General features: G+C 51.5%; 1 protein-coding gene across 35 annotated transcripts in view; it reads left to right on the forward strand.

The window, feature by feature from the left end:
• ZNF618 (zinc finger protein 618) overlaps positions 1-25,049 on the forward strand; it is a 200,324-nt gene that overhangs the window by 131,391 nt on the left and 43,884 nt on the right. For 27 of the 35 annotated variants that reach the window (XM_081574568.1, XM_081574599.1, XM_081574579.1 and 24 more), the window contains 5 exons: positions 12,634-12,711; positions 13,355-13,393; positions 17,976-18,065; positions 18,963-18,998; positions 19,090-19,167. In XM_081574568.1, the coding sequence (XP_081430694.1) occupies positions 12,634-12,711; positions 13,355-13,393; positions 17,976-18,065; positions 18,963-18,998; positions 19,090-19,167 (321 nt within the window). The remainder of the gene's footprint in view (positions 1-12,633; positions 12,712-13,354; positions 13,394-17,975; positions 18,066-18,962; positions 18,999-19,089; positions 19,168-25,049) is intronic. The other 8 variants (XM_081574589.1, XM_081574643.1, XM_081574786.1 and 5 more) reach the window with 1 other exon arrangement.

The following is a 25,049-nucleotide window of genomic DNA, read 5'->3' on the forward strand; positions in this document are numbered from 1 at the left end:
AGGGCCTCAGCTCCTAACACTCGCCTTTTCTGCTCAGCTCTGCTCTGGAGCGCTTGTCTTCCCACTTGACGTGGCAAAAGCCTACATGTCCTTTAAGATTTTGCTCAAGTCAGATGTTTGGAACTTTCTGCAGGTCTGGTGGAATCCCTCACACTGCATCCAGGACAGCCTACATTACTCAGTGTACTAAATGCCCATCTGCGTTTCTTCCTCCTGGGCTTCCCCAGGGGCGACTTTCAGTGTGGGTCCCGTTTAGATTAGTTGTCTGATCAGAATCAGATGAGTCATAGTCTGGCATTTGCTTCTGCCTCTTGTGGTCTGGGCCGGGCTCAGAGAAGCTCAGAGAAAGGAGCTTCTTAGAAACCATCTCTCCCTGCTTCTCAGTGTGAGCCAGGGGATACCCCACCAAGGCTGCTGCAGTCCTGCCAGGTTTGCAAACGCAGATGCCCACAAGGCCCAACAGATACGTTTATTTAGCATCGTGGAGATGAGCCAGACAGGCAGGTGGTGGGGCTCGAGTCCAGCTGGAGAGTTATGGTAACTAACTGGGAAGATGGGCTTAGCGTGGCTAGATCTCTGGACACAGCATGTGCCAGAAGTGAGAATTTTAATGTAAATTCTTCTGGCTTTAAACATTGGTGACTAATTTGACTTTTAAAATCTGCCAAAGGAAACATATCTGTGGTCAGAGTCGTTCCATGGGCCACCAGTTTTGCAACCCTGACCTGTAAAATACAGTCCACCTGCCCCATCCTGGCACAGAGGCCTTGCCTGGTCGGTTCCCAGACCTCCATTCCCGTCCTTGCCGTCCTCCGCATTCACGTGCTTGGTGCTTGAGAGGCCACCTGCCTGTCCCTCCTGGGGCAGCCCTGCCCACCTCCTCCTGACTTCCAGGCTGCCGTCCCGTGAGAGGCAGGCAGGGCCTGGTGTGGGGAGGCTCCCCTGGCTCTGTTTCCCCAAGTTTAAACTCAAGTCCTGTTGCCTTTTTTCCCAGCCACTGGGGATCAGCCTCGAGTTCCCTTTCCCTACTGTTCCTCAGCTGGTTGTGGTCTCCATCGCCCCACCCGGGTCGCTCCAGTGTCCTGCTAGCTGTCTGCTTCTGGCATTGTCCAGGTTAGTCAGGGGACCACACGCATCCTCAGGGAGGCTGGAAAGTGCCATGCTCCCCCGAGACAGAAGGGGAATGAACCAGAAAGTACTTGCTGAAGAGCATGAGTGACCTAGCCCGGTGTCGACTGAAAGAAGAGTCTTCTCCAGGGCTTGTGTCTTACCTCCCTCCACCCGGGTTCATACCCCACGGCCAAGGACTGTGTTGGCCTGTAAGGGAGGTGTTGGTTAACTGAGGAGAGGACCTGCCCATGCTCACTTTTGCGGGGCGGGCGGTGTTTTAAGACTCACTGGACCCAGGAGCTGTGTATGCCCTTCACCAGGAGGTATCCAGTGAAGTTGAATCTGAATCTTGAGATGGGGTCAGCAGTCAGGCTTCAGGGGGGATGCCTGGAGCGGCCATGCTAAGGAAATGCTAGGGGTCCTCCCTGGGTCAGCTGGCTGCACAGTGAGAGGCCCCAGGGCCTGGTTTCCAGCTCAGCTGCTTCTCAGCAGCAGGGTCCTTGCCCTTGCTGTGCCTTGCTCTCCTCTTCTACTAAAGCAGGCGTGCTCCCTGTCCTGGCCACCCCACGGGCGTGGGAACCACACACAGGGGCAGTGGATGGGGACGGTGTTGTGCGCGGAAAACCTCGGCTCCTCGGCCTGGGAGCGCAGCTTCCCTGACTTCGTGTCTGTTACAGCTTGGGCAGACTGCTTGACCTCTCTGTGCCTCAGTTCTCACAGTTGCAAATTCATGGTGTTGTGTGAGGATGCACCATGATCATTTGGGTAAAGTACTCAATATCGTACTTAGTAAATAAAAAAAAGAAAATGAAGTCGCTCAGTCGTGTCCAACTCTTTGCGACCCCATGAACTGTAGCCTACCGTTAAGTAATTCACCATTATTTGCAGTAATACTAGTGTTGATAGTATAAAGTACCCCTTCAAGATGAATGGTAATCGCACCCCACTCCAGTACTCTTGCCTGGAAAATCCCATGGACGGAGGAGCCTCGTAGGCTGCAGTCCATGGGGTCGCTAAGAGTCGGACACGACTGAGCAATTTCACTTTCACTTCACTTTCAAGATGAATAGTTCTACTTTTTTCCCCAAGTCTGAATAGTTCTACTTTTTTCCCCAAGTCTGAGAAACAAGCCAGTGTGATATAGAGAAGAAATAGGATATGGAAGAAAGTCGGCACTGGATGAGGTGTCAGAAGACATGGCTTCTGGTTGGTTTTTGATTTTCTCACCTGAGCTCCTTCTAGAACTGCTCCCCCCTGCCCCGCCAGAATCCAGGGACTTTCAGGATGTTGTGAAATTTCTGAGTAAAATGCTTTTGTAGACCTTTGTGGAAAAGGTTTAACAGCCACAGTTAGATGCAGAGCTGCCATTTGGGAGCTGGTACCAAAGCCGGAGCTGGACGCTTCCTGCTGGTGGTGACGGCTGTCCCACACCTATCAAGGCTGACCTTCCACCTTGAGGGTGTAGTTTCTGCCAAGGGTCAGGTTCAAAGGAATCTGGCTTGGCCTTTTAGTAGCAGGAAAGAAAGGCAATTAAAAAAAAAAATCGATGTTAGAATGGAACCTTATGAACTCATCCCTTCTCAGAATGGCAAGTAGACATTATCTTATGGGCCAAGTCCAAGCAGTCGCTGCTGGCTATTAGGAATTCCGTGTTGAAGGTTCTGAATGGTGACGTGATTGATTATTGGTGTCTACCATGGATGTGGAAGTGGGCAATGGAGCCCCACGTGCTATAGATTTGGCACTCGATGCCCTCATTTTATAGAGGGGCAAGCAAAGCCCTGGGAGATGGAAGAGACTTGGCAGCTCCACTTCATAACACCCCGTCCCACCTGCTCCTGGAAGTAAAACAAGGAGGGAAGGCATCCCCTGGGCTGTGGCCAGGGCAGAATGCTGGTTAGAGTTCCTCTCTGAATGAGCTTGTGCTACAGTGTGGCTGGGCACTATGGAGTTAACATGTTCCCGAGGCACTTGGCAGGGGCGCAGAGGGCTCTGGCCAGCTCTGTCACTGAACAGAATAGCGTTCCTAGTTGATCAGCCAGTGCTGTCTCATGAGGGAACCTCCCGTTTGCCTTCTCTCTGAGCTCCATCCCCCTTGTCCCCACCCCAGGTCCTCGCTGGCCCTTTAACAGCCATCAGATAAACAGTGTTCCCAGTGACACAAACATCGTCCGAGGTACTTCCCGTGCAGGAGCCTGGGTCACGGACACACGGGTGGCACTTGGCAGCTTCTCAGACGAGGAGCATAGGGAGGGGCATCGGTGCCCAGGGGGCTGGCTGCCAGGCTTGCAAGCAGTCTCTGCTAGTTCCCTGCTGCCCAGAAATTCTTTGTACCGAAAAGGGTACTTCTCACTCTTGAAAGAGTGTCACTGCCGTTGAAATCATTATGGAGCTTGGGAGCAACACATCAAGTTTATTTTTAGCAAGAGCGGAGGTAATACCGACCATGATAACTCTGTTGGTACAACCAAAAGTGAAAGGCATCCCTAGCTGTTGGCTGCACGTGTCCCGACAGTGTATCTCAGAATCCTTCTCAACACAGTACACTAAGAAGTCACGGCCAGTCAGCTAGAATTGAAAAATCTGAAATGGACACATGCTTGCTGCCATCCTTGTCCTAGGTGATGAAGACAAGACAAGCTGGGTTTAGAGCAAAAAAGCATGCAGCCCATGGAGCATTTCCTGGAGGGATGGTGCAGAAGAGATGATGGAATATAAGTGTTCACAACTTAGAGCATTTTGATGGGAGGGGACTGAGCAGACACATTCCAAGTAGCCCCAACCCCATTGCAGGAAAATCACCAGGAGATGATTGTGAATCAGTACAAGAGAGGGCTCTGTGATTACAGAAAGTGTTTGGTAACTGAAGACAGGCCTGTGAGGGAGGGGGGTCCTGTCCTGGAGATGGGTGAGCAAAAGAGGGTCTCAGTTCTGGTACAGGAGGGAGAGTCAGTCAGCTGGGAGCCTGGATCCTGCAAGGATGTTTCTAGGTAGCGAGCTTTGGGCACGAGGGCTGGGGGTGCTTTCACATACACACAGGGCTGCCCGGGGAGGAGAGGAGGGGAAAAAGGAGGTGGGGGCTTGGCCACAGCTCTGGAAGGAGCAGTGGAAGAGCAGACAGCCATTCAGACACAGCCATGTGGGTTTTGGTCTGTTATGAACCTGAGCAGTGAAGGTCCTGCTTCGTAGTGCCAGCTGATAGTTAGTTTCCTGTTTCAGTTGGTGTTGGCAGTGCGTTGGGCTTGAGCCTGCCAGAACCAACCCTCAGCTCTTTGCTGCAGCCACTCAGAAAGGAAGGGTTCTGGCCTCCTTCCCAGGAGCATCTTATCCCTGCTGCTGACTCTTCATCAGGTGGTCCAAGGTGGGTTGGGGTCCTGATTGGAGGGTCTCCATGGCAAAGGACCTCTGGCCTGTAAGCCAAGAGACCTGGGGTCTGCCCCTTGTGGGGCTGTGCGAGGGCCCCATAACCTCTCTGAGCCATAAGGTCTTCATTGATTAGCGGGTATAATAAAATCTGCCTGTCTTTCCAGTAGGATTGTTGAGGTCAAAGTGAAGTAATAGGTGTGAAAGTGTTTGTAAGGGGGGACAAAAAATGCAAAGTGGGGCTTCCCAGGTGGCGCTAGTGGTAAAGAACCCGTCTGCCAATGCAGGTAGATGTAAGAGATGCAGGTTCAATCCCTGCATCAGGAAGATCCCCTGGAGGAAGGCATGGCCACCCACTCCAGTATTCTGGAGACAGAGGAGCCTGGCGGGCTACAGTCCATCGGGTCACAAAGAGTCGGACACGACACAACTGAAGCGACTTGGCACACAAATAGTGCAAAACAGAGGCCAGTGATACTAGCCAAAGCCTTGGATGTTGACATGTTCAGGGTTACCTCTGGAAGCAGAAAGGCTGATGGCTTCAGACTTCTTTTCTTCAGTATCTCCTAAAAGAATTTTGAGGAATCGTACTCTCTTTCACATTTTTGAGTTGACATCTAACATTTCTATCCAAAGTTTAAATAATTGCAAAGGACAAAATTTCTGGAGTACTGTGTTTTTAAAATGTGGCATTTTGGAAATAAAACTGTGAACTACTCTTTTAAATGTATCCAGGGGACTCCAAACTCCACCGTTTCTGATACCCACCATCATCCATTTAAAAAAAAAAAAACATAATGAAAAGGCTCGTCTTTAACAGTCAGAAATTTTACATCTTTCCTTTTTCTCCTTGAACCCATATTTCCAGTCCGCTTCTCTCACAGGATTTTATCCTACTGTAATATATTTTTTATGCTTGAGAGTCTTTTATTGATCACTGTTTCACACTTATCTCCCACAACAAGATGTACGTAAATTGAAATAGAAATTTCTAAAAAATTTGTTGGGATCATAAAGCTCTACGTCTTAAAACATTTTTTCCCTTGATCGAGTTATTAGCATACAATTTGTCAAAAGCAAATTTAGATAAATAGCAAATGTAAAAGTAAAACATCATGGAAAATGCACCTCTTAATGAAATGGATGGGGCTTTATTTCTTCTTCCATTGGCTCATGTTTCTGTGAATTGATATTTCTTATTGTCGAGCGAGACAAGATCAGCATTAATTTAATTCCTTTTTTTCCATTTTCTTAAGTGTAATTGCTTAGAAGGCTTGATCATATAAATAAGGAGCCAGGGACAGGATGGAATCTTGTTTTAGCAGTGTCACTCAATTCCTTGAACTCCTTCCAAGTTGTATGCCAAAAATCACACAGGGGTCTATCATCAGACATTATTTTTAACGGGCTCTTCACTGACAACTCCATTAGATTCTTCAGTTTTGTGGAAAGCAAAGAATTAGAAATCACCCCATTTACAAAAGGAATTGTGCCCAGTCATTCGATGTACCTGCATTCTAAGTCCAACACAGCATCTCTTTGCTTGGAGCTCTCAGATGTCCATCCCTCTTGTACATCACTGTAGGGGAATTAGGAGTGGGTGAAAGGACCATCGTGTTAGCCATGTGGAAATGGGTGGCGGTGAGGAGAACCAGCTGAGCACGGCCTCCCTGCCTGCTATGTTCTCTGGCCCATTGGTTTTAGGGTTTTAGGAAGAAATGCGTTGGGCAATTGATAATTGGGAATTGATCCTCCTAAAATTCCCTGTGCTCCAGCACCCCCAGGGGATTTGTACTCTACATGGAGGACTTTGGCCTGAGGACATTCATTCTGAGTCCAAGCCCAGAGAGCCTCAGGAAACCTACTTGTCCTCTTACCAGCTTACCTCTCCAGGGTCCCTGTCCCCCAGCAGTCCGTGGGCCCAGCTCTGCTGCATCTTAGAACCAAGTGGGCAGGATGCTCCCGAGCACGTGAGCTCCCGAGTTGCTTTGAGCTAAATACAGGATTGCCTGTTGTAAGGAGCTGTGTCTCTGTCCGCCCGGCTTGTGTTTTTCTTCTCTCATTCACCTGCACTGGATCTCTGCCTTGTTGCATCTTGTGTATCCTGCAAGGTGTTAGAACTGATCGGGAGCTCGATGGGTGCATAGAGTTGAGGACTGCTGCCCACTTTCCTCCTTTACCTCGGCCTCCTGCCTCTCCCCTCCATGGCTTTGGGAGCTAGACCCACCTGCTCTCACCTGGCCTCACCTGGTCTGTCCAGTGCTTCCGGGAGGGAGCGTGGCCAGGCTCTCTGCCAGGTGGTTATAGAAAGTGCTGGACAGATGCTCTTCATCAGTACTTAACTGATTCTTATATCAGTGGTGACAGCAGGACAGGGAGAGGAAAAGAATCCGTGTCTGGCATGTTTTGCCAGCCACTCTCAGGCCCTTGACCGGGCGCTCTGGGGGGTCGTGTTGTGGTGCCAGACATGGTAGGGGGTTCTGTTACCCAGTGTTGGGGAAGCTCCATATCCAACAGGGGTTCACGGCTCCCACGGCATCTGGAGGTGACCTGGCGTGAGGACAGTGAGTTGGCTCTGGATCCCTGAGGGCCAGCCTTGAGCCCAGTTGCTCACTAGCCACTAGATGAGTGGCCCCAGCCCTGGGCCGCCTGGCCCCTAAAACTTTTCACGTTCATGGTTGAAGTGGGTATTGAGTTGTCCCAACATACAAGGACTTCTGGGAAGATGGAGGGTGGAAATGAAAAGCCTGGATATGCTCGGTAAATGGTAGCCTTTAGCAGGCACCCCCTCTTCTCTTCTTGCTCCCGGGGGCTGACTCTCTGGTGATCACACACAGGCTCCGGAGCAGGGCAGATCAGGCAACCTCTGGCCTGATGTGTTGCCCCTTCGTCTGAAAAATGAGGATAACAATCACCTTTCTGTGCTGGACTTGTGAGGATGGATTGAGCTGATGGGTGAGAAGCCCCCGAGTTCACACCCTGCCCCGCTCCCACCAGCTGGCTGTGTGAAGTGGGCACATTGCTGCTTTCCCACCCGTGCAGAGGGGTGCAGTGGGGTCAGAGACCAGCCCATGCAGAGACGTTGGAGAGGCACAAGTGAAGACTTGCAGTGCCTGCACTTAGTAGAGAAGGACAGAGACAAAGGACAGGAGAGTGGTTGGGAGATGCAGCAGACTGAGGACGTGTGCGGGGCAGGCAGTCAGGCAGCGGGGACAGGGACCGTCTGAAGTGAGAGTCCCCGAGAGGGCCCTCCAGCTGCCACTGCACCAGCCTGGGGTACACGGTGGCCATGGGCCCGGGAGATACCAGGCCACAGCACATACGAGGCATATCATCCCTGGAGGGCCATTTTGCTGGCAGGATTATGGCGAGAAATGTTGGGTTATAACCTCACGATCGGCGTAGAATTGATGCTTTTGAACTGTGGTGTTGGAGAAGACTCTTGAGAGTCCCTTGGACTGCGGGGAGATCCAACCAGTTCATCCTAAAGGAAATCAGTCCTGAATATTCATTGGGAGGACTGATGCCGAAGCTGAAGCTCCAATACTTTGGCCACCTGATGCAAAGCGCTGACTCATTGGAAAAGACCATGATGTTGGGAAAGATTAAAAGCGGGAGGAGAAGGGGACGACAGGGGATGAGATGATTGGATGGCATCACTGACTCGACGGACATGAGTTTGAGCAAGTTCCGGGAGTTGGTGATGGACAGGGAAGCCTGGCGTGCTGCAGTCCATGGGGTTGCAAAGAGTCGGACGTGACTGAGCAACTGAACTGAACCTCATGATGGATAATTTTATGTTCTATCTATATTATGAATGAGGACAGAGGAAGCTCAAAACTTCAGGGGCATTTGGTCCTGGGGCTGCTTGCTGCCTTCTGCTACACCCCAGCCTCCCTTGGGGAAGCGTGGCTGCCTCTTAGCCATCACAGGCTCTTTAGTGAAAAAGCAGACAGCATGACCTTGTCCATCCATCTCTTGCACAGATGGGGAAACTGAGGTGCTGAGAGCTCAGGGGACTGGCGAGCCCTAGACTCAAGAGTCCTCCTTAACCTGGCCCCTCCCAACCCACCCGATCTTTAAGGGCTCTTTCTGATTTTTTACGTAATTCAGATGGAAAAGCACCGAATGGCAGCCCCCACGGCAGATCTGTGTGAGGCCGGTATTCAGGGACCTGGATTTTTGACCAAGCATTGAGATGTGCATCTGGTACGTGATGGTTGAGGGGCAAGAGGACCCGATGGGGCCAGCATGAGGGTGAAGGCATGGCTGAATGTAGGCGTCAGCTGCAGACCCCTTAGTACGCAGGGCCTGTTAGTATCTGCAGAGGCTGACCCTAACCTCCTCCACCCCGTCACTGCCCCCCGGTCAGCAAATCTGGGCCTGCCCAGGACCCTGGAAGCCGACTGCTGGAGGGCTGGTAGAACGTGTAGGAATCTGAGTGTTGGGAGTGTGGGGCCTGTTTTGGCAAAACTTGCTGTGGACTACAGCTCTGAAACGAGCCGTGGAGAGAAAGGGGTTCTGTGGTCAAATTGGTTGGGAAACCTGGGGTGAACGGTCAATTGCGTTCCTTTACCGCAGGTCCTCTTCCAGCCGGCACAGCTCCCAGGCATCGTGTCTCCCCAGACGGGCCATGCCTCCCACTTGCTTGACCGTGGGCGCCTCTCCCCAGGATCCATTCAGGAAGTTGGGTCCAAGAGCACTTTGGGGGAAACTGACAGTAATGACAACTGTCCTTTACCGAGTGCCTGCTGTGTACTGGGTGCTGTGCCGAGTGGTCAGTGTTATTGCTCATGTTATTTCTCCCCCACCCCCTCAATGAGGTGGGCAGTATTTTACTGTGTCCATTTTATAGAAAGGAAGCCTGAGGTGTGGGTTTTTCCCTGGCTTGTCCAGGGCCCCGTCTGGTTTGTGGTGAGCTGGGATTTGAACCCAGGTTCGCTGGTGTTGCTGCACTGTAGGGCTGCCACTCTGTTGCACTGGCCCCATGCCCCAGCCCCTTCTGCCCATCCAGACCCTTCTGCAGACAGGGCACCTGCAGCCTGGGGTCCCAGGGTGAGTGAGGGGCAGGCAGGGCCTTGAACTCAGGTGTCCCTCCTGCCAACACAGTGCTCAGTCTTGAGACTCAGCGTGCCAGACAAGGGGTCCGTTTTGCTCTGGGGCCAGGAGAGGGCCCGAGGCTGGCAAACTGTGCCCCTGTGACTCTGAATGGATGGAGGCCTGTGAGCAAGGCTGCAGGTACCCTTGGCACTCTGTGGACCGAGGGAGAAGCCAGTGGAACTGACCTGCTTATAAACAGTGTCAACTGGGTGGATGAGTTGGGAACATCACAGCCTGCAGGCTCCATCCATCAGCCTACACTTACTGTACAGTTTGAGGAAAGACCTTAGGTCATTGAGGGCAGTTGGAGAAACTGAGGCCCAAGTCTTGTGGCAGAGAAGGGCAGAGACCTCATCTAGAGGTGGGTCAAGTCTGAACAAGGCTGTGGCCTTGGTCCTTTGGGGAGAGACACCCTCCCCCTCACCTTCCATGGGGCTCCAGCCCCTCCACCTCCCATTTGTCTTTCCCTTCTCCCGCCTGCTCAAGTCCCCTGACTGGCCGCCTTTGCTGCAGCCTTGTCAGGGTCCCACACTGTGGCCACCAGGTCCTGCACTTGGCTGTCATAGCATCATCACCCTGCAGGTCCCCTTGCCTAGTGGCCTGTCTGCTTCTCATCAGACAGAGGGCAGTGACCGCTTCTTGGTTGGGGTCTTGGTGCCCGGCACGTTGAAGATGCTCAGTAAATTCCCGATCATTAAAGGGGAATCAGCAGAAACTGTTGAAGAGCGGATGGAGGCATAGAGAGGGAGTCCGGGTCTTTAGTACTCGGTGACAGATGAGGAGAACAGCAGGACTCTGTGAATTTACTGAGCCCCTGCTGTGTGCCAGTCACGGGGCTAAAGACAGGGAAATATACACTCTGATCTTTGCCCTCCGTGTTTGTATATTTTTCCCAGTGAGACAAGGGTAACACATATAAAACTGTTGAATAACAGGCTGCTAAATCCCATGCTGGTTTGGAGGACAGCGTTCCCTTGAGTGACCCACAGTGGCCAAGTGGCACTGCCCACTGGTGGGCCTGCTGACTCATGGGTTGTAGCTCATTCATCCTGACCTTGATCATGAGACGTAGGCATCATAGTCTTGTTTCACAGGTGAAGAAGCTGAAGCTCGAACTGGAAAAGGAGTGTGCCTGCAGTCAGACAGCCAGGGAGGGAGTGGCAGAGCCGAGCTCACCATCAGGCTCCAAGCCCAGTGCTCTTCTGACTTAACTTGATACCTGGAGTTCACACCCAGTGGTGGCTTAGACCCTAAAGAGTTTGCCTGCCATGCCAGAGACCTGGGCTGGGAAGATCTCCTAGAGAAGGGAATGGGAAACCTCTCCAGTATTCTGGCCTGGAGAATCCCACGGAGAGAAGAACCTGGCGGGCTACAGTCCATAGGGTCACAAAGAGTCAGACACAACTGAGCAACTGACACTTACAGACAGTGGAAGTTGGTGGTGCCTCGACTCACTGACTGTCCGGACTTGTGGTAGGAACACCACTCACACTTAACTCAGTCTTCCATACATGTTTTCTGATGAGCAGACTGACGCCTGGCTAGTAAATGGTTGAGCTGAGACTCCATCCCAGGGCTGCTGGATTTTAAACCAGTGGTTCCCACACCTAGTTGCTGAGCATCAGAATCCTCTGTGGATACTTGGGGGAAAGGAAGATTCCTAGGCCCCCGGCCCCAGCCATTCGGGCACCCTTTGCGTGGAGTGGGGCCAGGGACTCTGTGTGGGTGTGCAGGCTCCCAGGCCGTTCTGTTAGGAAGAATGGGGCCTGGGCCTAGGTCTTTGTGAGGCAGGCAGACCCATGTGAGGGATGGGCAAGGCCTTCCAACTCCTGGGGCCTCTGCCAGGCTGAGTCTGATGGGCTCTGCTTGCCTCCCTGCTGTGGGCCCTTGCCCTGCTCTGCATGGCTAGGCTCTGCCTTTGACCGGTCCTTGGTGCCCACTGGGAACTCAGCCATTTCAGTCTCCCTGCCTCTGGGAGAGGGCTTCTGTAGTGGCTCATATGGTAAAGAATCTGCCTGCAGTGCAAGAGACCTGGGTTCGATCCTTGGATCAGGAAGATCCCCTAGAGAAGGGAATGGCTACCCACTTCAGAAGGGCCTGGAAGAGGGCTGGAGTCAGGCATTTACATCAGGTTGATCTCTGCACATCTGAGGGAGTAAGACGGCACCTCAGCAGATGAGAGGGTCCTCTCCTTGCCAGACACATGGATAGTAGAGGTGGGCATTTTCTGGGGGCAGCATGGAGCCACCCCTATGAGGCAGGTACATTTAGCCCCATTTTACAGTTGAGCAGACTGAGGCTTCGTGTGTTCAAGGAAATTACCAAGGTCGTACTGCTGGTAGGTGGCAGAACAGGGACAGGGATCTAGATGTGTCCGGTTCAAAGCCTGTCCTCTTAACCTCTGTGCATCCTGACAAGGAGTGGTGGCTGAAAATTATTCTGTTGCAGCTAAGGGATAATTTCCTTACATGGATGCAATTTATTCCTTACCCTGAAATTCTTTCACATTCATCTCCTTTTTCCTTTCAAGGAATAGCTATGAGTAACCTAAGAAGTTACCTTCTCTGTCTTACAGATTTGGAAGCTGAGGCCCAAAGGTGGGAAGTGACTTGCCAAGGTCACTCAGAGAGTTGAGACAAAAACCTGAACTTGACCCCAGCCTCCTGTCCTCCAGCTCTTCGCTGGTCCTTACTGCCCTCTTGCTTGTAGGGAACAAGATAGCCTGTTGGCACAGAGTTGGTGTTACCTGAGGCTTCCCAGGTGACGCAGTGGTAATGAACCTGCCTGCCAGTGCAGGAGATGTAAGAGACGTGGGTTCGATCCCTGGGTCAGAAAGATCCCCTGGAGGAGGAAACAGCAACCTGCTCCAGTATTGTTGCCTGGAAAATTCCACGGACAGAGGAGCCTGGCAGGCTGCCATCTTTGGGGTTGCAAAGAGTCGGACACCACTGAGCTCATACACACCTAGTGTTACCTAAAGTTGTCACCAGGGGTCCTGGGGTGTCATGGTTGTACGCGTTGGATGCTGGCTGACCAGTCTCTTCCTGTCCTGTTTTCCAGGGTCCTATGAGTGTGGAATCTGTGGCAAGAAGTACAAATATTACAACTGTTTCCAGACCCACGTCCGGGCACACCGAGGTGAGTGGCATGTACCTGGGGCAGAGCCAAGGGACCCCTACCTCCCCATCCCCTGCCTTCTTTTTCCACCTTGACCCCTCGAGGGTGACCTCAGAGCACTTTGTGCAGTAGAAGTGGGACCCGAGGAGAAGGGGAGAGACCCCCTTAACTTGGGGGCGCACCCTGGGGTGGGGATGGAGTGGGGAGGGGGGCGGAGGACGTGCCACCAGGCTTCTGCCGCCAGTGCTCTGGACTGCCCCCCGTGGGCCCGCCTCCTGCCAAGGGGCTTCGGTACCGCCCGGTGTCAGCGGACCCTGCCGGAGGTGCTCATGTGTCGCCTCGTGGGGTGCTCACGTGTCGCCTCGTGGGGTGCTCACGGGATAGCGCCCTGCTGGGGAGGAGGACACCAGGGCCAGGAAGCGTGGTGTCTGCCCCTCCCTGAGCCTGACCCTGGCAGGTAGGGACGAACGGCACCAGGTCCAGGCCTGCCAGGCAGCAGGAAACACGGGGAAGGCTTTGTGCCCGCATCTTGAGTGGAATAGGGGCATCCCTGGGCTCACAGGATCGGCCTCTCCTGGCCCCCGCCTTCTCGGCTTCTCTCCCTCTTGGCAGCAGCCCTTCCACTGTCTGGTCGGCTCAGCCCCTTCTTCTCTCTCTGTTACAGACACTGAAGCCACCTCAGGGGAGGGAGCCTCCCAAGGCAGTGAGTATTTTGCCCTCCTCTTGGGCTGCGGGGGCTGAAAGGGCCAGGGGTGCGGGGAGGAGGAAGAGCCAGGGCCGGGGTGAAGCTCTCAACCCTACACCCCAAGATGGCCCCGGGCGGCTTCCAGGAGGCGCCCGAGCACACCCTTTCCCAAAGTGTGCTCCGTGGCGTAATCATGCTGGGGAAGTTACTAGGCGATAAAGGGTGCTCTGGCCAGGTAATCTGGGGAAACCTTGAGTTCTGCTAAGATGAACATGTTTCTTTGCTGGAGACTTCTCAGGGCCCTTCATTGGCAAAATATGTACATGCACCCCAAAAGGGACCCAGTGTGTGGACTCTTCTTTTGACTCCTACTCATGGGTTGGGGGCTTCCCCTGTTGGCTCCAGTGCTGAAGAATCTGCCTGCCAATGCAGGAGACTCGAGATCAATCTCTGGGTCAGGAAGGGAGGAAGCAATGGCACCCCACTCCGGTATTCTTGCCAGGACAATCCCACGGACAGAGGAACCTGGTGGGCTACAGTCCATGGGGTCGCAAAAGAGTCGGACAGGACTGAGCAACTAAGCACACACTCATGCATGCGTGGGTCGGGGGTTGCCATAACTGATGTTCGGGAAATGCTTCTTCGGAGAGTTATTTCAGGAGCATTCACAGGCACGAATCTTGGGGGGCAGGGTCCCAGCTCTGGGGATGCACGGAGCCTCAGCATCTGGGGGCATTGTTCCCCTTGGCTGCTTGCGGGGGTCCTGCCTGCCTTCCCTCCAGATCTGAACTCACAGGGCTGGTAGGCAGCCAGCCAGTGGGTGTAGGCGCAGGTGGAACCTCTCCCCACTCACCAGACCTGAGCTCTGGAGCCCGGCAGTTCCCCTCCCTGATAGGTGTGTGCACATGTCCACCCAAAGATGGGAATTAAGACATTCTCAGCAGGGACTTCCCTGAGGGTCCAGGGGTTCAGACTTCACCTTCCAATGCAGGGGTACAGGTTCAGTTGGTGAGCTGAGATCCTGCACACCTCAAAACAACCAAAACAGAAAACAGAAGCAATATTGTAACAGATTCAATAAAGACTTTAAAAATGGTCCACATCAAAAAAAATATTAAAAAAAAAAAAAAATGTTCTTAGCAGCACTGTTCATAACCGCTTCAAACCAGAAACCACCCAGAGCTAGCTGAATAGGTGAGTAACTCACAGTGTGTCCTCACGGAGAACTACAGGACTCCAGTACAGCCGTGAGAAGGAAAGACGGCGGCTACACACAGTGATGTGTGTTACCCACAGACAGAATGTTAGCAGAAGGAGCCCAGCACGAAGAGTTCCTCCTCTTACGATCTGTGTACAGAAAGTGTAGAAACAGAAGGAAACTAAGTCATGATGGAAGAAGTCAGAGCCACGGTCACCCTCGGAGAGGGGCTACTGGGTTTCAAGATTGGAGCTGGGTGCTGGTTACACAGATGTTTGCAGTTTCTGACAGTGTGACAAATTGAACACTTAGGGTTTGTACATTTTTCTGTATCAGTGGTCAGCGTATTTTTTGGTAGGGGACCAAAGAGTAAATATTTTAGATTTCGCAGGCCAGATGTCTCCATCACATCTGCTCAGCTCTGCCATGGAGCGTGAACGCAGTCAGGGACCATATGGAAATGAATTCTTTACCAAAACAGACGCTGGGCAGGCCACAGTTTGGGCACCTCTGTTCTTCTTGTTTGGTATACCACCAGAAAGAGTTTCTTAAAATAATAAAGAAACAGGACTCCCTCACTGCTTGAAAATCCAAAACAGAGTAGTTTAAGGAGGTAGGAAGGACCTTAGTTCCACTGGGTTCTAACAGCATTTCTTCTGAGGCACTTTCTCATCCACTCTTTCTTTGGATTCTTCTTGTTGTTCAGTCGCTAAGTCGTGTCTGTCTCTTTGTGACCCCATGGACTGCAGCACCCTAGGCTTCCCTGTCCATCACCATCTCCCAACATGAGAGTTTGCTCAAACTCATGTCCATTGAAACAGGGGTGGTATCCAACCATCTCATCCTCTGTTGCCCTCTTTTCCTCTTGCCTCTCAGTCTTTCCCAGCATCAGGGTCTTTTCCAGTGAGTCGGCTCTTCGCATCAGGTGGCCAAAGTTTTGGAGCTTCAGCTTCAACATCAGTTCTTTCAGTGAACATTCGAGGTTGATTTGGTTTAGAATTGACTGGTTTGATCTGCTTGCTGTCCAAGGGACTCTCACCACGTGATTCTTACACCAAAACGAAAGGCCAACGCGGCTGAGACTACCTCTCCGTTTTCTGGGGAATCTGAGCATCAGATTGGCCAGGCACCTGCCCCCAGGCCTGCACCAGGAGATGGCGAGTCCTGTGTCCGCTCCTTGAGCCCCACCGTGGCCCTGCCTGGCCCCTGGCTTCTTCTCCCTCAATAGCTCCCTTCTCTTGGCCTGCCTGTGGTCAGCCGCACAGTTGAAGAACTTCCCTATTTATCTTTCCTTCCTGGGCTGCTCTGGGCCCCCGCCTCTCCGGCAGCCCCTCAATGCTCTGTTTTGCTCCATCTGTCTTCCGTCATTCCCGGAGGCTCACTGATTGTGGAGGACTTGGGGACTGCGGTATTTTTGGTCCTTCCGTCACTTTTCCCTTCCTCCCTGTGGTATTCTTTCTCCATGGCCAGTGTGCTCAACTTGACCCTCAGTCCTGCCTTGCTGCCCTCACCCCTGGGCAGCCGTGCCTGCTCAGAAAGCCTGGCGTCCTCACACCCCAGCCTTGTGACGGGAGCCTGGCCATGGACTCCTGGGGAGAAGGTTCAGTCCAGCCTTGTTGTTTTTGTAAATGAAGATACCGAGTCCCAGATAGAAGTCATGCAGTTTGTTCGGGGTGGAGGTGGGCAGAGAAACCAAGTTTCACCCCTTCTAGTCCAGGGATCTTTCATGTATTTGTTAGAAAAATAGTACAGTCATACATAGAGGCATAGATCCAGTTACCAGTCTCTCAGCTAAGAACCTCAAAGATGAGCTCCACATCCAGCTTTCTTGCCACTCTTGCATTCATTCCCTTTGTTCAACTATGATATTAGGTACCATTTACTGAATATTTATTGCATGTTATGCTTTGTGCTCATTTATTCTTTATTACAATTCTAGGAGATGAAAAAATTTTTTTTATCATTCCCATTTTGCAGATGAGAAAATCGAGGTATGGAGAGTGTAGGGCACATGTTGAACATTAATGACACCTGAAGGTGGTGAAGTTGAGTTCAAACTTGGGGAACCTGACTACAGGGCCTGCCTGCCTCCCAAGGCAGATTGGCAGTGGCATTCCTAGAGACACTGAGCTCTCCTGGGGTTCTGGAGACATGGTTTCACTGATAAGAAATTCATTTTGCCTTTCTTCCCTTGGGTATAAATCTCATCCTAATTGCTCCAGCCTTAGGTGAGCCCGGGAATGTGGCCCCATCCATGCAGTGGTATGGGATTTGACAGAGCAGGGTGGGGCACTTCTTAGCAGCAGAAAGCTGGGCGTCCGCATTTTATTGGAGGCGGCAGATGTACGTGGCCCAGTGGGTAGGAGAGAGGCAGTGTGGACAGAGATGAGACACGTGGGGCAGGTAGCTGCAGGGCGACCAGCAGTGACCAGCATGGGGGGGGTGGGGCATTGCAAGGGCAGGAACCCACCTGGAACCAGCAGACCCAGGTGGCCTTGCCTTATCCACCTCTGTTCCCCAGATGTCCGAGAAGGATTATGGTCCAGATGGCATGTGATGGGGGAGGTTGTCTATGCTGGATTGCTGGCCACGGGCAAAGATCATGTGCCAGGCTTGGAATTCTGGAACCATCAGCATGGGAGAGGCCCTGGGAGTCGGCTCATCTACCACCCTCCCAAATTAGGGGGGAGATGGGGGACTCTGAGTCCCATGGTGGGGTTGGTACTTGCTGGCAGTCTGGGTGAGGCAGGCCAGGACCGAGACTCTCCTCCCCACCCCCACCACCTCTCCCCGCACCACTCCGTGGCTGGCTGGGGCAGAGGCTGGAGATGGTAGGGCCTGGTAGGATGGTGGATGCCTGGACCCTGCCTGGTCCCCATGAAGGGCCACACACAGGCCTGCCTTGCTGTGGGGCTTGCGGCAGGTCCCTTCTGCTCCTCAGTGGCGTTGAGTGTTAAATGGTTATTACTTCCCCCCTTGGTTGCAGGGACAAATGCAGGAAGTGCACGGCCAGCTCCTGGCCTGGCTTCTTGCAGTGCAGTGCTGCACCACCAGTTCAGTCGCTCAATCGTGTCCGACTCTTTGCAACCCCATGGACTGCAGCACGCCAGGCCTCCCTGTCCATCACCAACTCCCGGGATGGTTATTCTCATGGAACTTCACAAAGGAAGGGGGGCCAGTTATGAACCCGGCCCTTAGGGGCTCAGGGCACACGGGGTGGCATTGGGAGTGTCTTTGAAAGTGCCTTCCAGGCTCCCCAGTCTCCTTGTGGAGAAGACTCTTAACACCCCAGGGGCCCCTCTCCATGGATCACCAGTTGGGCCCAGTCTGGCCCAGACCTACCTCTCACGACCCCCAAGGGCCCGAAGCCCCGGTAACCCTGTGTCCTTCCATCCGCCACAGACAACTTCAGGTACACATGTGACATCTGCGGGAAAAAGTACAAATACTACAGCTGTTTCCAGGAGCACCGAGACCTGCACGCGGTGGATGGTGAGTCAGGCCCCTCACTCCTGGGGAGCAGAGTCGCGTAAGCAGACCTCTCTCCAGGGCTCTTACCAGGCCCCCCCCCCACCCTCAGCTTCCCCTCCCTCCCCCACCCAGGGAAAGTCAGGCCGCAGACAGGCTGCAAGCGAGCAAGCGGAGTGACCAACTTGTGAGGATTCTGGGCGAGGGAAGGTCCCCACCATGCTCCATATATACTTCTGATCAGGGTAACCCAAGTGAAATTGCCGTTTTTGTAGGTCAAAAATCAGTCGAATATCAGCAGTTTTATATCAGTTCGTTTTACGATTTCATGTTGAGTAGTCACACGCTCTGGTGAAATTAAACCAATTTTTTAAAATGAATGATGATATTTTAGCATCTTAGATTATAGAGTTAGAAATTAGAACGATAAATTTAGGTAATTTATTTTTGGAACCTTAAGAATCCTGGAAACAGAGTCTTTGCCTGGGAAAGGATTCTGGAGGGTTCCCTCTCCAGCCCCACACCCCCAGCCGGAGTCAAGCCCTGACATCCAGGCCCTACCCCTGTAGCCGCTGGCCCCCTCCTCCTCTCTTTTTCTCTTTCTCTTCCCTCCCCCTTATCCCTTTTTCTTTTTCTGCTGCCCTGGCCCCTCCAGTGAGTGGCGGAGATCTAAAAACAGGCCAGCCAGGAAGCATCTTCCTGCCACGGGATGGTCCCAGCCCATAGGGAGGGTCCCAGCCCCATGGGGAGGATGAGGAACAGAAGGACGTGCCCTGCTGGGGCCACTGGTTTTCTGGGGCATCCACAGTGGCTAAGGAGGCTCGTGGGACCGAGGCTGGGGGCATTGGGCAGAGGCAGGGACTAACAGGGCTCCTGTTTGCTTCTTTTCTTCTGCGGCTGCCACCTCCCGCCCGGGCGCAGTGTTTAGTGTGGAAGGGGCCCCTGAGAATCGGGCAGGTAAGTCCTTGGTGGCAGCCCACCTCCCTGTCCCCAGCTGAGCTCTGAGACCTGGTTACCAGGGCGCTAAGGGCCATATGTTCTCCCACAGACCCCTTCGACCAAGGTGTCGTGGCCACTGACGAGGTGAAGGAGGAGCCCCCGGAACCATTCCAGAAAATCGGGCCAAGTATGCAGGCCTCTCTCTGGGGCCGGGGCCGGGTGGGGAGACAGGCAGGGGCTGGCCGAGGGTAGCAGGGCAGGTCCCACTCCTGGAAGGGGTAGTGTTAGTAATCCTGCAGCAACTGGCTCTGGCCAGTGAGCCACTGGCCTCCTTGTACCTCACTTTGCCCACCTGTCAAATGGGTCAGTCACTCTTAGGACTTTGGTTTATGAGAAGCAACAGGACAGCACAGGGTCCAGGTCAGGGCAGTGAAGGTAGCACAGGCTTGGTGGCTGGTCTGTTAGCCATCCTGAGCCCCGGCTCCTCACCTGTGGAGTAAGGGGGATACTTTGCCGGAGGTTTGTTGGGGGATTAAATGAGACCATGGATGTAAATCACCTATTCATTAGCACAGTGCCTGGTACATAGTAGTGCTCGGAAAATATTGTTGTTATTTTTGTCGAGGGTGTGTATTAGCCAGTAAAGCTGTCCAGGAGCGCCACATCTGGATGCTCTAGTCCTCATCCCAGTAAACCCCTGGGGGCAGGAGCCATTCTCTTGACCTGCCTGTTTGCAACATGTGTGTTGAGTGTTGTAGGGACCCAGCAGTGGGCAGGACAGATGTGGCCCTGTTTGGGGTAATTTACACGTTGGGGGCGGGGGCGGGCAGTCGGTCAATAAGTGAATAGTTACAGCATGGAAGCACGGGGAGCAGCGAGGCCAGGAGGCGACTGACCAGCCTTGGGAATCCAGGAGGCTTCTGTGTAGGGTGAGAGTGGGGATGAGCCCCTGCACCCCAGGTGAAGGCAGGAGAGCTGCACTTGTTGCAGAAACTGAAAGGCGGATTGGTTCTGAGTTCAGGTCTTAACAGAGGCTTGGAAAGCAGAAGAAGGCAGTTAGACTTCATCCCGAGGGGACTGAGCCAGCGTTCACCCAGTGGAGAAGGGGCTTGATCAGACTGGCATTTTAGGAAGGTATTTTTGCTGCTGCAGGGAGTATGGATTGGGGTGGGGCGCGGGGGCGGGGTTCTCACAAGTGAGACTGGTCCAGCCCTTCAGGAATTTGTGTACTTGCTCCTTCCTCTCTGTTTCCCATGCCTCTCTTACTACTCAGTGAGAGGAGACCTCCGCTGGTGCTGCCTGTTGCAGTGAGGATTAAGGCAGCTTGTGAAAATATACACACATACATAGATTGAAGCGATGAGGAAGTTTAGCAAAGGAGAGTCAGGGAAGCTGGGACAGCGAAGCCCGAGACAAGTCTCAGAGGGTGGGGCCTGGGCCTGGCCCTGGGAAAGCGCTGGATGGACCTCAGCGTGTTCTTCCTCCTTCCTCTCCTTTTCTTTACCTCTTAAAACACTCCGGGAACCAGAGATGTGATAACATCTATAAACGGGTTCCACTGTGCTTGTCGTGTGCATGGTAAACATCTGATAAACGGTGACATTAAAATAATCTTGAAGAAAATGATGAAATCCTTCACACTGGAACTGCTGGAAGTTAAGACTATGGGAAAACCCAGATGTAGATCAGACATGCTCCATGACAGACACTCAGTCAAGGACTGAGTGACCAGTACAGGACAGGGACGTTGGGATCTCTCACCCTCCGCTCCCACGCTCCTGTTCTATCTGACGGCAGCCCCAGCATAGCACCCCCACTTCCATCTGTAGCATCACAATTAGGAAGATTGAGAGTAGACTGCATAAGCTATAGAATCACACAGGCCTACATTTGAATGCTGACATCCCCAATTTACTAGCTGCTTACCCCCTCTGAAAGTGGCTCAGTTGTGTCCAACTCTTTGTGAGCCCGTGGACTATAGAGTCCATGGAATTCTCTAGGCCAGAATACTGGAGTGGGTAGCGTTTCTCTTCTCCAGGGCATCTTCCCAACCCAGGGATCGAACCCAGGTCTCCCACATTGCAGGCAGATTCTCTACCAGCTGAGCCACCAGGGAAGCCCAAGAATACTGGAGTGGATAGCCTATCCCTTCTCCAGCAGATCTTCCCAACCCAGGAATCGAACCAGGGTCTGCCGGATTCCACCTGCAATAGGGGAGACCTGGGTTCGATCCCTGGGTTGGGAAGATCCCCTGGAGAAGGGCAAGGCTATCCACCCCAGAATTCTGGCCTGGAGCATTCCACGCACCGTATAGTCCCTGGGGTCACAAAGAGTTGGACACGATTGAGAAACTTTCACATTCTTTTGCTCCCTCTGAGTGTCCTTTGACTCGTGTGTAAGTTGGGAACAAGAACATCTGTCTCAGAACTTCCCTGGTGGTCCGGTGGTTAAGACTTCACCTTCCAATGCCAGGGGTGCCAGTTTAGTCTCTGGCAGGGAGCTATCCCACATGCCTCAGAAACAAGACATTAAACAGAAGCAGTGTTGTAACACGTTCAATAAAGACTTTAAAAAAAAAAATCTGTCTCCAGTGCTGTTGGAGGATGCCCACATCAGGTGTCTAACCCAGCACCTGGATCATGTTTCAGGCTTAATAAATGAGTGATGTTGCTGAGAGACAGTCAAGAATTTAGAGCCATCCCAAAGATGAACCCCAGCTCTACACTTAACGCCTGTGTGACGTCCTGCAAGTGTTATAATCTCTCTAATCACAGTAGTGACAGTAAAACTCACCTCTCAGGATTGTTGTCCTGATTAGATGAGATTATATTTTTAAAGGAATTAGCATAGTCCTTGACATTGACATGGAAAACATTAAATGTGTGGTACCTATTAATTACCCAGAAAGGTACAGAGCAAGCTGAAACTTGTTCTTTGTGTCAGTATCTACATCTGACAGCCAGCCAGTTGCTGGGACCTGGGAGGAATTATCACAAATTGTATGGAATAGAATTGCATTGAGAAAACTGAACAGAGTTTGGCTCCCAGCTTGACGCCATGGAACTGAGATGTCTATATGAGAGTTACAACTCAGGGGCTGCCTTGAGAGGTAAGAATCCTGCTTCTTGGGCTTCTGCCACTTTTTGTAAGCTGGCCGATGCTACAGAACCCTGATGGTGATGAGCTACAGGATAAGGGGAGCTGGTAGAGGTACAGTGCCCTGTGGAGAGACTAGTTCCCATGGGTAGAGCTCTGTAGGTTAAGGGAAGAGGAGAAACAGCAGCAGCAGTACATGCTGGGAAGTGTGCCTTCCACACCCGCATCAGCTGTGCAAAGTGGAGAACTAGGTGCTCGATGAGGAGGAAAGCAGAGCCAGAACAGAGCGGAGTAGTCCTGCCAGGAGGAGGGAGTTGGTCTCAGAGGCCCCCTGGGTCAGCTTGCTCTTCAGCTGCAGATCTGAGAACTGCTCCCATGGTGATGGTCTGCCATGATAACGGGATGATCAAGGACTGTTGAAACAGAGTAAATCTGGATTTAGAGGTTACTTGATTTTTATACCTAGACAAGGAAGCAGCCAGTCCCAAAGAAAGGCAATGCCAAAGAATGTTCAAACTATTGCACAGTTTCACTGATCTCACATGCTAGCAAAGTAATGCTCAAAATTCTTCAAGCCACACTTCAACAGTACATGAACTGAGAACTTCCAGATGTTCAAGCTGGATTTAGAAAAGGCAGAGGAACCAGAGATCAAATTGCCAACATCCATTAGATCATCGAAAAAGCAAGACAGTTCCAGAAAAACATTTATTTCTGCTTTATTGACTATGCCAAAGCCTTTGTGTGGATCACAACAAACTGTGGAAAATTCTTCAAGAGATGGGAATAGCAGACTACCTGACCTGCCTCCTGAGAAATCTGTATGCAGGTCAAGAAACAACAGTTAGAACTGGACATGAAACAACAGACTGGTTTCAAATCAGAAAAGGAGTATGTCAAGTCTTTATATTGTCACCCTGCTTATTTAACTTAGATGCAGAGTATATCATGAGAAATGCTGGGCTGGATGAAGCACAAGCTGGAATCAAGATTGCCAGGAGAAATAACAATAACCTCAGATACGCAGATGACACCACCCTTATGGCAGAAAGCAAAGAAGAACTAAAGAGCCTCTTGATGAAAGTGAAAGAGGAGAGTGAAAAAGTTGGCTTAAAGCTCAACATTCAGAAAACTAAGATCATGGCATCTGGTCCCATCACTTCATGGCAAATAGATGGGAAAACAGTGGCTGACTTTATTTTTGGGGGTCCAAAATCACTGCAGTTGGTGACTGCAGCCATAAAATTAAAAGACACTTGTTTCTTGGAAGAAAAGCTATGACCAACCTAGACAGAATGTTAAAAAACAGAGACATTACTTTTCCAACAAAGGTCCGTCTAGTCAAAGCTATGGTTTTTCCAGTAGTCATGTATGCATGTGAGAGTTGGACTATACAGAAAGCTGAGCACCGAAGAATTGATGCTTTTGAACTGTGGTGTTGGAGAAGACTCTTGAGAGTCCCTTAGATTGCAAGGAGATCCAACCAGTCCATCCTAAAGGAGATCAGTTTTGAATATTAATTGGAAGGACTGATGTTGAAGCTGAAACTCCAATTCTTTGGCCACCTGATGCAAAGAGCTGACTCATTTGAAAAGACCCTGATTCTGGGGAAGGTTGAAGGCAGGAAGAGAAGGGGATGACAGAGGATGAGATGGTTGGATGGCATCACCGTCCCAATAGACATGAGTTTAAGTAAGCTCCAGGAGTTGGTGATGGACAGGGAAGCCTGGCATGCTGCAGTCCATGGGGTTGCAAAGAGTCGGACACCACTGAGTGACTGAACTGAAGGAAGAGTGACTTGAAAAGTTTTTGGATTTTGTTTTTAAAAAAAGAAAACTTGGGAATTATGAAAATTCTGCATGACAAGAAAAGGAGTTTAGGAGCCCTAGAGGAAGAGTATGCCTCTGAAAGTGATGTACCAGGAAGCCTGAAAGAAAATCCTTTTGGACAACCACAGTTGAGTATGAGAAAATATGAGCTTAGTTCAGTCTGGCTGCCATAACAAAGTACCCCAGACTGGCTTACATAACAGAAATTTATTTTTTTTTTCACAATTCTGGAGGCTGAAGTCTGAAATCAGGGTGACAGTATGGTTGGGTGCTGGTCCAAGGACCCTCTTTCTGGCTGTACTCTCACATGGTGAGAAGGAAAAGAGAGCCAGCTCTCTGGTGCCTCTTGTTATAGGGATACTAATTCCATCATGAAGGACCCCCCCACCCCCCGCCTCCATCCTCATGACCTCATCTAAACCTAATTACTTCCCAAAGGCCCCATCTCCAAATAGCATTACATTGACATCTATTTTGGAGATAGGGCATCAGCATCTAAATATGGGGGGGCAGGGGGAAACAGTTCATTCCATAACATGACCTGCGTGAGAAAGGAAGCTGCATCATGGAAAAGCGACAAGATGAAAAGGCAGAGAGGAGTGAGATGAGAAGAATGGGGGAGATAAAGGAAACAGAAGAACAGAATCGGTATGCAATTAAAACCTTCATTATAGATAGTAAAGAGCAGAATTGGTCTCCAGAGACGGAATTAATGATGTGAAGGACAAACTTGAACAGATGAGCATCATAAGAGGAAAACATGATAAATACAGAGAATTGGGAACCTGTTCCGGATCATTGGTGTTCCTCTACCAGTGGGCCAGAAGCAATACTCCGGAGACTCAGTAGAAGAAATAATTGCTCAGCTAAAGGAAGACCTGTGTATGCAGATTCAAAGGCTTGCCATATGGCAGGTAGTCAATATAAAATACCCATAACTAAAAGATATTAGTGACTCCTTATGAATATAAGGGGGAAAACCATACAGGCACCTGGAAATAAAAAAGCAAGTTATTTTCAAGTGACTCAGTGACTCCGAGGTGGGCTTGTCTCGGATTTCCCTACAATACTAAATACTGAAGTATCGTGGAGTATGTTCTGAAGGGGAAAGGTTGCAATCTTAAGAATTTTATATCTAGACAAA

Source organism: Giraffa tippelskirchi, chromosome 1 (assembly GCF_054371585.1).
Source record: "Giraffa tippelskirchi isolate mGirTip1 chromosome 1, T2T-mGirTip1v1.2.pri, whole genome shotgun sequence".
Taxonomy (NCBI): domain Eukaryota; kingdom Metazoa; phylum Chordata; class Mammalia; order Artiodactyla; family Giraffidae; genus Giraffa; species Giraffa tippelskirchi.